General features: G+C 38.0%; 1 protein-coding gene across 1 annotated transcript; it reads right to left on the bottom strand.

Annotated features, from left to right (window-relative positions):
- Positions 1 to 10786: 10786 nt before the first annotated feature.
- Positions 10787 to 12313, bottom strand: LOC4325479 (AP2/ERF and B3 domain-containing protein Os01g0141000-like). The gene has a single exon (NM_001401837.1). The coding sequence runs from the start codon at positions 12171 to 12173 to the stop codon at positions 11076 to 11078; it is 1098 nt and encodes a 365-aa protein (NP_001388766.1). The 5' UTR covers positions 12174 to 12313; the 3' UTR covers positions 10787 to 11075.
- Positions 12314 to 12653: the final 340 nt, after the last annotated feature.

The raw sequence follows: 12653 nt of genomic DNA, 5'->3' as shown, positions 1-12653 counted from the left end.
ATGCATATAATAGGTCAGGAGGAAATGGCCAATCTCTCTGGAGTATTCATCAAGATCAATGCTTGCTTTGCTTTGCTTGCCCGGTCTCCTAGCTATTAGTCTCCATTTGATTGATGCTTTTGTACTAATTAACTACCACTAGTAATGCTATTATACTAATTAAGTATATGTGCATCAACATAGTTAATTAATTCCTAGCAGCCTCTATCATATCCTGACGATTTAAGCTTGTAGCATTATATTAGCTAAGCTTTTGCAGTCAGGAGTACGTGGACAATGACTGACCTAGGAGACTCTTGCTTATGGGTGATTTATATGCATGTGTCTCATGAGATATTATCAAAACTGTCATGGCAGATTAAAGTATGTTTATTTATGCTTCTGGTTAATATGTTATGGCTGCTTGAGAGGCACAGTTGTAGAAGAACCTACCACAATCTTCCCATCTTGTGATTTTTGTCGCTTCTCGTAGGCCAATTAGGGATGCAAGGAATCGGGGACTTAATCTCATTAATTAATGAAATGACAGGACAGTAGTAGACCCTTGCTAATCCCGGCCTTCTGGCAATTATATACATTGATAATTTTGATAATGACACAATCCCTAAAATTTAGCTTTGACCTGATCGAATGCCATGATCATAGTATTATGGAAATGTTTTAGACAAATCTACCAGCACCATTATATTTTCACATATATCATCGTCTTTGCATGTTCGTATATATATCACAAATTAAAATGAATACTATTTGCTTGTGGTTAATTAGCACCTCAACTCATGGTTCATTTTATCGCTTGAGATAAAAATTCGGGATAAATTAACCGATCGAGATTTTCTACCAAGATTAAGCAAAATATCGTCAACAATTTTTAAATGGAAAAATCGTCAAATATTGCGAAAATACCAATGGATCAACTTGTATGTCCTAATTATGAGCACTCTTAAAACTCCAAGAAAAAAAAGACAAAAATGCTGAAGTGTGATGCATGCATTTGTACATATTGCTCCTCCCAAATGGCCGGGAGTATTAATGAAGAATCGAAAGAAATCATTTCTTTTTCTGTCTTGCATTATTCATTTAAATCCAACGATTTCAGTTGGTGAATTGAACTTGGTCACCTGGAGCACCTTTCCAAAAAGTTTCATCTCTGTACAGACTCTCAAGAAAACTAGTTGGCAAGTGGAATTCTTTAGTCTTCTCTCTACCCCGGAAAATATCAAGACCAGCAGCTAGCTAGCAACTTATGAATATTTTTTAATTAATTATCCCCATTGATCAAGTGCTGATTTTAATTATAACGTGCCAAAAAGTTTCAGCCGCCAATGACACATGCATAGACAAATTGATTTACTACAAAAATGCATCTGCTAATTGATTAACAAGTCGGCAACATGCATGAACAAACCACGCACACACATATATAATATATATACTTGATCCTAGCTTCCTTCCAGGAAGAAGTAAGGATCATCTCATATAAAATGTGTGCACTTTTCATCATCAATCAAAACACTTCTAGCATAACAAGTGTACAACTAAACAAATAATTTGGAGTCCATGAATGCATGAACAGCTAAACACATGTGCACACAAGATCACAGCATCAGCTAACCCCAGGAAAAGGTAGTTTGATTCCAAGACGGAAATCAATTAACAACCGACTAATCCTTGTCAAAGCAACGTTTAATTACTTACTAGTATACTCCAAATGGATCCATTGCCCTTGACCAATACTGAATCCACAAAGCATGCATATTACGCATGGACTCTTGAAACTAACAAGGCATATTGCATCGGTTTCTCTCTGACAAAGGCTTGCATGCTAGTAGCTTGGAATAAAAAACCCAAGGATATAGCACTTACATAGTAGGAGTACTATAGTACAAAGAGATAGTAGCAAAGTAATAATAAATTAACACACAAATGCTTAATTAGGTGGGTGGCAACATGTTAATTAAAATCAGCTCCTTGCATGCAGCCTTTGACGCCATCCACAGAATTGACATGCATGGCGACGTGGCCGGACAGCATCCAAGAAGCAGATCCTTTGAACTAAGCCAAGTAGCTAGTCCATGTTGCATATGATCACCCAGCTGAAACCCAAGTGGATCACCAATCCATTCTTTGAACCATCATCTACTATTAGCTCTCTCTCTTTAAAGTTGAAGCAGAGGATGACAAGCCAGCAGCACAGCTAGTAGCAGCAACTTGCAAAAAAAAAATTTCAGGCTAGCTAGCTCTACTAGCCTCTTCTTACACACACACACACAAGAGAGGAGGAGGAAGAAGGATTGGATTGGGTTGGCCTGGTTGGATTGGATGGCAATGGAAACTTGAGCCGGTCACTGCAGCTGCTAGGATCCAGTTGCCAACTTGGCACGCACACGGTATGAAACTGTGTGCTGTACGTCTCAAACTGCCTCTCTAGTAGCCAAACAAGCTGTGTGGTTTTTCCACTGGAAAGCTACACTCCCCTTGCAACTTGCTGCTGCTAGCTGCTGTTGCTGCATTCTTGCCTGGTGAGCTAAAAGGCATTTTGTGCTCATCCACATTGTCTTGGATTCATTCATTCATTCATGCAATGACTACCTCTTGATAGTAGTAGTATATGAAGAATTCATGTATCTGAATGCATGCTGTGCAGCCTGCAGAAATGTATAGTAATCTGAATTTCTGGTGGTTTTTATTATACAGGTGCGTATAAATATTATTTATATGTATATATACAGGAGGGCTTTGGGATCGTGCAGATATATATGTGCTGAGCCATCGACGAGAAAATCCGGTCGGCCGGTCGGTCATACTTGGGGTGCTGCGTACCTAGACTTTGATGTGTTTTTCACGTCTTTGTCGCAACTAGGAAGTGTCGTGCTCGGTTGATAAAACCATGAAAAAAATTGATTGGTTGTTAGTAATTTGGTGGTCTTCGACTTCTATGCGTCCTAGCTACATTAAACAAGAGGATGATTAAATTTAATTAAATTTTGAACTAGCTAGTTTGAGTTTTTTCCCCCTCCGGCAGGTCTAAAATCGTATCAACACTTTTTGAACATAATAAAGAATATTTTTTAATTTATGTTGGATGGGAATGATGTCTGAATTTATCTTGAAAAAAATTCTATAGTGTTCTAATTTTGTTAGGTTTGTAAATTATTTTCTGACAGAAATTACAGTGCAATAAAATGATATGCACTTTGAAAATCATATCAATCTGCACGCAAAAAAAAGAGAGAAGAAAATTGTATCAATTTTCAGGACAAATATGTTTTCATGACAAGGAAGCATGATTTCATTTGTGACAGAAAGTTTTTAATGGAATGAACATGGTTTCTGCCAGCCTTTTCAAGAGACTGAGGGAGGGAGAGAGAGAGAAAAAGGAGAATAACAAGTTGCTCCTCAATTATAGGGTTGCAATGATATATATTACCTTTAAACTAAAGGTCTCTTAGCCATTGCCACATATGTAATGTAATTTAAATTCAAATGGATATTAAAGGCCATTCCAAGTCACATTCCGCGTTCTCGTGGTCATACCGCGTGAACCTAGTGATGGAGAAGAGATCGAACCCGGTCATACTTGGGCGCTAGCTTGATGTAAGTCATTGTCACAACTAGGCGAGTCGTGTTCTATAACAATGTAGAATCGAAGTAAATCAATTCTTGAATTGTCTCGCAAAAAAAAGGGGTGATCTTGAGTTGAATTTTATCAATTTTAGGCAAAATTGGGTGAACAAGGAAAATAGAAGAGATCGATAAAAAAGACTGAAAATGGAGCCAAAATTTTCTAAGGTGAGTACATAGTAAACACTAAGCAAAATTCTCGAGTACTATATATGATATGCCAATTGTACTATACAATTAAACGAAAACAACACGCGCACAGATAAAAGTTAAATATGGATTGGAGTGTCTTCCAAATTTAATTTTTATGCATTTAAAATTTATGTTGCAAGTCAAATAATCATCTCTTGTAGTCATGTTCCTTGTTGTGTTGGTTGAATTTGATGCTTGATTGAGTAGCTAGTCTCTCTATTTCTAGAACACTTTCTGCTAACATATTTTCCCTTTTCTGGCCTCATCCTCCTTTTTCTGATGCAGCACCTTTTTTCACACTGGCAAGAACTTATTAGAGAGACCATGCAAGCAGCAAGCTGAAAAAGCTGCAGATTCAAATGTAGTAATGGTTCAGGATAAATCTCCACTTATTCAAATGTAGTCTGTTTTCTTTCATATTGTTGATCACAGTACAGTATTATATAGCCAGCTAGAGGGAAATCAACACATCAAGTTGCTGTCTGTACACATGCCATCCCTACAAGATCAATGCAAAGACTTGATTCGTTTTCCTGCTCATACAACGCGCGTGAGCATGTATTGACCACTGACCATTGCTTAGAAAGCTACTGACTGACTGAATTGAAGCATATGCATATGGCTTTGTCGCACTGGATCAACAGCTAGAAAGAAGAAAGCAAGAGAGGAGTGGATGAAACACACAAGAGGGAAATAAATCTCCATTAATCTGTTAGACACATCGTTCAGAGTCATCGTTTGAGTTACGGCTGATATTTATTATATATATAAAGCGTGAAAAAAAATGAACGAAGAAACTAAAATAATTATAAGTAAAAGTTTTATATATTTCTATCCTTAGTGATTTAAAAGTCAATATTAAAAATAAACTAAAAATAAAAAGGAAAAATATCTCAAAATCAACTCTAAAATTAAGTTTCGACATTCAAAATTTGTGGATATGTAGCTTCTGATGATCTAAAAGGCAAACGATATGTTGCCTTGATTAAGCTACTTCTGATATTCTACATCACGCAATGCAAAGTACAACATATATATAGTCAGCATCCGTACGTTAGGAAATTAGGTATACATATCTACAAAATACTTTTCAGTTTTGATCAAAGCTGATTAAACAGCACAAGAGCAGTTAACATAACTTTGAATATGGATACTGATAAGTTAAGCATTTTTTATAACAAATCTAGTAGCTAGTGTCACACTTATGATACACACCAATTAGATACTGTATGTATTTCCAGAAATTAATATTACTTATAACATATTAGTAGTACGTAGTACCTCGATAACTGAAAGTTTGAAAGTATTCGATCGCAAACTCTACATTCGAATCATTTTGTGGTACTATACTCCAAGGTCACCTTTGTACATTGAAGTCTTGAAGCAACAACACGTACGTAGGACTACTATACGCTAGCTAGGTCGCCCTAGCTAGCTGCATCTGCCTTCTTTTTCTCAAAGAAAACCTAATACCACTACTGTATCAAATTAATCTGATCTTACAGTACACACAAGTAGCTAGTATCTGCATACAGCGGTTCCGCATACAGCTACTAACAGCCTCAGCGTTTGAAATATGCTGTAATTTATATAAAGCGAAATGGTTTATCAACAATAAAAGTTACTTCCTCCGTTTCACAATGTAAGTCATTCTAGCATTTTCCACATTCATATTAATGTTAATGAATATAAATAGATATATATGTCTAGATTTATTAACATCAATATGAATGTGGGAAAAGCTAAAATGACTTACATTCTGAAACGGAGAAAGTAAGATATATATGTGTCTCCCTTGTCTTAGGAGTTTTTTTCTCTTTTAAGTAGTTATATATACGTGTCATTAGAAATTTAGAACATACCAATGCCCAAAAATAAACAACGATAAAAAGTTCGAAGTAAACTTTTAAAATTTAAATCATGATTAACGGCTTAATCATGATAAAAGCTAAGATATATATGTGTCTCCCTTGTCTTAGGAGTTCTTTTTCTCTTTTAAGTAGTTTTCCTTTTAGATTCTTTTATTTTTCCAAGGCTCCCCCCCCCCGCGCACCCACCCGGCAATAGCGCTTTAATTTGTGTAAGCTAAACTCTGCTTTCGTTTAATATATTTTCGCGAAAAAAACTTTTATATACGTGTCATTAGAAATTTAGAAACCAAAAAATAAACAACGATAAATTAAAAACTCGAAGTGAACTTTTCAAAATTTAAATCATGATAACGGCTTAATTATAAGCTAGTAGTAGTAAAAGACAAAACGATGTGATGAGGCTGTAAAAGATGTTAATTAATTAATGCATAACACTGTATAATCACGCAATACGATTAGCACATGGATTAATCAGGCATTAAGCTGTGCTCGATCGATCGCTAAAAGTGGAGCTATGGCGAACGTTCTGCGATGGTCTCCAAGAATCTTCTAGAAACTATATCTCGGACGACTTTTCAAAGTCTTTGGAGTCGTCGGGACCGGGCCGGTCGAATGCCACAACGATTTAGTGATATCACTGCAAAAGTTTATAAGATTAAGATGAGTACGTAAGCTAACCACATGGCCAACGTGCTCGTTGTACGTAATTAATTAAATTAAACTGATACATTAATTGCAACAAGCTGGGGTTATTCTCCCCTTGAGGTTGGAAAAGAACCGAATCTACACAAAATCAATCACTTACGACAACAAATTAATAATATTCGTAAATGCAACATTTGTCATAAAATATAAGTATATTCTAACATTTGTCATAAGAGGAATTTTACAGTACTCTTTGTTAGAACCTGTGGGATTCTCCTCTGTTTCTAACAGAGAAAACTTACAGTAATGTTACCCTGATTTACAAGGTTGCCATCCTATATGTGTGTCGAGAACGACAAGCTCTACTAGTAGTATTATTATTTTCAGTCTCTGCATCATGAATGCACATAGCTAGACAGAGCTACTACTTGGTTTATAGGTCAAGAAAGAGAGAGATTTATGTCAATCGACAACCAGTACTCAGACTAACAGAATCGCACAAGCGTAGTTATGTCGTTTTGATGCAACTTGCAGGTAGATCGTACAGAGCACAGCAACTCGAAAAAAAAAATAAAGATGTGAAAGATCGATCGATCGGTTAATGTGATCCATGAAAATTGCAAGCTGCAGGCAGATGAGTGAGTGAAACAGCAAATGTTGTGTTCAGTGCACTGAACCTTGCTATCCTTTCCATCGTGCTCATGGTGCAACTTGCCTGATGTACTTCATCCAAGTTGCCCAAGTAGCTATAGGCCTATAGCTGCAGCTCGATCTCCAGCAAACAATGCAATTAAGGAGCACTGTTATTTTTAAGTACCCCAAAAAAAACATACAATTTTTAGGGACTAGTTCAGTTTCATCCTCAGAAGTTGGTTTTTTAGGTAACAGAGGAATACGTTATCACTACTGTTGCTATATTTAAATATATTTAGTTAACTGATCAATCACAAGAAAGCTTGAGAATTAAGATGGATTATTGTAAATATTGCAAGTTCGATCAAGGAGTGGTTTTTTAATCTCTATCTGAGAAATTGTTTTAGAATATAAATGATCACCCTGCATGCTAACTTAAATGTCTGAAAGTTTAGTTTGCTGACTGAGTGACGCTCTAGATCGAAAATCTGACCCGCAATAGTTCTGATAAAAAAAAACTATATGCACATATTTATGAGCAAATTTGTCGAAAAGATACTACAATGGTTCTTCACACTTTATAACTTTATTCTGAACATGTCAAGTTAAATCTAGTGGACAAGTGGACATGAGAGATGACATTATGTTGACTTTGAATAGTAAAAAAAATGATTCTACCTCTGTATTGGACTATAATTAAGGTTACCTTCTAATCAGTTCCCAGTGTATAATCCTAGTATAAAAAAAACCTTTTATTAGATGTAATACTCCCTTTTGCTATAGGTTAGTGGCGTAGGACTTAACAATCGACGTGGCCTTACATTGTGCTTTTCCTTAGGACATTGAATAATTTGAGTTATGCATGGGTGAATTATTTTATTCATTATTACTTGTCTTTTGGAAATGGGGCTGGTAGTAAACAAGGTAAAATAAGCATTAATGCTATCTTGATCGACTAGTGCAATATAAGTTACTTTTTTTGGGGGGTTTTGCAATATTAGTTACTTATTACTACATCCATCCCATAATAATTGAATTTTAGGGAATTAGAGATAGATTAACAACAAACATAATTTACCACAATAACCCTATTTAATAACTACATTGCATGCACATATTCCATATGTATACTTTATTAAAAGGAAGGTTGAGGCACACATTCCATATGTAAACTAATTAAAAGGAAGGTTGGGTTACAAATTCCATTTGTTGGGTCTCATCTTATCAGAAATACAATTTTTGTGGGACAAAATTTGAATGGTAGAAATGCAATTATTATGGGACGGAGGTAGTATGTACCTACAAGAGGCAAAGCAAGATGTATATATATAGGAGAACAATTGTGCACTTCCCTTGGACGGTTGGACCCACATGCACCTCATGCATAGTAATACTTCCTACGATCTCACAAAGTATCCTTTACTGGCTGTTATATTTTGGCAGTTCAACACCCATTTAATTTAGTTGTACTATTTAATTTCTTTCATGACAAAATAATCTTTCTTACAAGTAATAGTGAGATGATTTCGACTTCCCATTGTGTGTGTGATCTTGTAGTAATGTCTCGGGCCAATTTCACTAGTTCTGTTTGAAATTTAGAATACCCTTGATGAGAACATACCATTTTGGAACAACTAGCTACATTTATACCCGTGCTTTGTCACATATAAATATAAACTATACACATGCTAGTAAATCCATATTTATATATATAACTGAACTTATTTTGGGACGGTGTGTATACAATATTACTTAGTGAGTGGTAGATTCATTGCTACCACCATTGCTTTCTTTTAGAATTGCACAGATAAGTATTTAATTGGATAGTATAGATATCTTCAATATACCTAGATTGTCTTTTTGAGTTATATTGTTACCTGGATTTGAGGTACATATATATATAGTGATGATCGGGAGAAATATGTGCGCACATGAAACATTAGTACTTTTCAATTGTAAAATTTCTTTGGTCTTTGAGCTCATCAAACTTAATCGATAAGAAGGAAAGTAAAGCTTAAACATGAATTTTCATAAAGCTAGGCATTATTACGAAATATGTAGAAAGAAGGCCCCTAACATGATAGTACCATACATATGTAACTAAATAATAATAACATATGACTTGTTGAGGTGTGTTTGTGTTTGGTTGAATTGGTGTAATAATTGTATGTAGCTCGTTGAGCAAATGCCAAGATTCTATTCCATTATCTAAAATAAATAACAACATTTTGTTGTTATGTTAGCACTTATGATATATATTACAATATCCATCTTTTTTTTAAGTATGCTTGTTCTATGATCGCTTTTGACTGCGAAAAGATTTTCTACAATGAAAAATAAAATAATTTCTTCAGACCTAATATAAAACCATCATTTTTTTTCTCATACTTTAGTTAGTATTATACCTTTTACAACATATTAACTTATTATATTATCAAAATATTATATAACATGTATTTGGGGGAAAATATGATGACGTACATCTACAAAGATATTTTCATTGCATAAAATTTTTGAAGGATTAATTTATTCTCTTCCATTTCTACCGTATAGAAGGGTAAGAAACATAATTATACACTATAATATACGAAAAATAATTCCTATGAGACCAGGCCTCTATTTAGACTGTCCTAAAAGCATGACGAATAGGTTAACTACCATCCAAAACAGTTAGTTTTACGACGAGCCAGTGCTTTGCATTGAGGAGGAGGATCTAAACATAGGCCTAGTTTCGTAAGATTATTTTCCAAAATATAACTTGCATTAATAAAGATCTGGACTAACGCATACTAGGAGATGACTCAACCTCGATCGTAATATACTTCCTAAGAACATAAAAATAAATTTCTTCGGCGAGAAGCTTTTTCCCTTGAAACACAACGCATTTTACAGTTGTCGTGAAGGCACACTTGATTTATACTGGTGAAGAAAGTATCAGTTATGATCACATTGCCAAATAACCAAAGATTATAAAAGAAAACTTTGAACAATATAAACAGAAACAATTTAAAGCAAAAGTAACCTTTTTTATAGATAGTAACCCCAGGTAGCTAGCACTGTAGTTATAGATTTTGGGGGGGAAACACTGTAGGTGCATGATAAGTAACATATGATTTCCCTATTCCACAATGGAATTTGTTTACGACAAAAAGCTAATTAAGAAAATATGGGCCACATGCAAATTAAAGATCAGTGACATAGAATACAACAAAACGAAGTAGAAAACTCCATCAAGAGATAGATCACTTTGCTCCATTTGAGTACAGATATATGGGAATTACTCGTCTAATTAACAAAACAAAAGTTTGAAACTACCAGAGTGTGGTAACTACTAGTTATTAAATCGATATATAGCAAATGGAGATCAATTCGAACAATCTGAATGCTCAACCAAGAAATAGCAAATAGCAAGTGTGCTAAAATTAAATTTAGCACAGTTTCGAGATATATAAGAGAGGAAGTACCAGAAAAAGATCATCAGGTTAATAACTCAAATAATTTCTAGCTAGATATAGATATATATATATATATATATATCTGTGTGTGTGTGCGCGCGCGCGCGCGCGCGAGTGTTCTGAATATTATATAAAAAGAAATGTGCAAGTCGTCCTGAATCCCCAAATTAGTGTTCCATATATATGTATGATATCTTCTGATGATAGATTACACATGTTATTAATATTGTTACACGCACTCAGCGCATAGCATCAGCAAATAGTACGATTAATAATAAGTGCAGCATAACCAATTATCTTGCGAAGAATAAAATTCTGTGGAATCTAATTAATTCAATTCACATCAGATGAACAGAAGAAGACAACTTTGGAAAGAAACAGAACTTATTACTATGTACTATTAGATAATTGTACATACTTGAATGATCTCTAGACTTAATTTCCTAATAAGGCTGTACATATACAGCTCGATCTTGATCGATCATTTGCAATCTCTGACCTGACAAACTTCTATGCAAAATAAAGACAAAAAACAAAAAAAGAAAGTCGAAGATAGAACAGCTCTAAATCGAAGATGAAACAACAGACGATGAACAACAAAAAAGATGGAAGAGAAGAAGATTTGATTTGATCTATATATGAATTTGATTTGATGCTATAACAGCAGGGCACCTAGGGCAGGAGTACGCTGATGAACCACGCATTGCCTCTTCAGTAGGAAGACCTCTTGCCCCATCTCCACCGCCCTCTCCCGCTTCCGGCAATCGCCGCCGGCGATGTCGACGCCGAAGAGCCTCACGACGCGTGGTTCGGCGCCGCTTGTGGTTGGCCTCTCGTCGCCGGCGCAGGTGGTGGTCGCCGCCGCCGCGTTGTTCTTCTTGCAGTCGATGAAGAGCAGCTTGTCGGGGCCGTACGCCGAGCGGGAGAAGACTATGGTGTCGCCGGCGCGGAGGCCCTTCTCCCTCACGAATCGGCTCCACCCCTTGGTCAGCACGTAGCTCTGGCTGCTGTTCCAGTACGAGTACCGGAATCGCCACACCTTCCCCTCGCCGTCCTCGAAGTTGAGGAGCACGCCCTTGCCGGTGGCGGCGGCGGAGGCGGAGTCGGAGCTCGCCGCGCGGCGGAGCGGGAAGTGCTTCTCGGCGTGCTGCTTGGGCACCACGAGGCGGTTGAGCTTGCCGACGTCGCTGGGCGTCACGGCCTTCTCGAACAGCGGCTCGCGCGCCCACGACGGCGTGGGCTGGGCGCGGGCGCCCATGCCGCGGCCGCGGCGGAGCCCCTGGCGGAGCTCGTCGGCGTAGGTGTGCTTCCGGAGCATGTCGACGATCTCGGCCTTGGAGTGCGCGGCGAGGAACGCGAGCTCGGCGGCCGACGCCGCGGCCCCGGGGAAGTTGGTGGCCGCGTCGCGCCCCCGGTACCGGAGCGCCGCCACGTCGTAGGCCCGCGCCGCCGCCTCCTCGTCGGGGAACGTCCCGAGCCACACCCGCGCGTGCCGCTCGTAGATCTGCGCCCCCCACCTCCCGTTCGGCTGCGGCACCACCCCCTTGTACCGCGACGACTGCTGCGCCGCCGCCGCCGCCGGCCTCGACGTCACCACCTCATCCGCCGAGTCAACTCCCTTCACCACCGGTAGCTGTTGAGCCGCCGCCGCCACCGCCACCACCGGCTCCGGCGACATCCGCACGGCGCCGCCGGACTCGGTGGTGGCCGTGGACGCGCCGGAGGAAGTCGAGGAGAAGCTGACCACCCCCATCTCGGCACCAAGAAAGCTCTAGCTCTAGCTAAGCTATGGCTGCAGCGAGAGAGAGAGAGAGAGGAGAGAGATAAGCAAATGGGTTGTAATTAGGGCAGTGAAGAGGGAGAAGCCAAAGAAGATGATGATGAAGAGTGATAGTTGCTGTGGGCGTGTGCTCTGTATATATAGACACTGGTCTTTGTATTTTATTTGGACCAACCCAAACGCAGCATGTGTACAAAATTAAACGTGTTCTTGCTATATTTGATTTTGTTAATTTGCTTGGACAAAGATATGTTTTCTAGTAGGAGTAGTAGAGACGACGTCTATCTATCTTGAGCCTAGTTAATTACAATAATTTAATGGTAGTATATCTGTGCTTTTTTTTATGAAAAGTGATCGACCATGTCTTTTTGGAATTCTTTTTTTTGTTTGTTATTTTGGTCCCTATCAAAGCACCATATTACAGGTGGTTGGGAGGTGCTAGTAGATTTTTTT

This window comes from Oryza sativa, chromosome 1, assembly GCF_034140825.1.
Source record: "Oryza sativa Japonica Group chromosome 1, ASM3414082v1".
Taxonomy (NCBI): Eukaryota; Viridiplantae; Streptophyta; class Magnoliopsida; order Poales; family Poaceae; genus Oryza; species Oryza sativa.
This window is presented reverse-complemented; position numbering and strand designations above follow the sequence as displayed.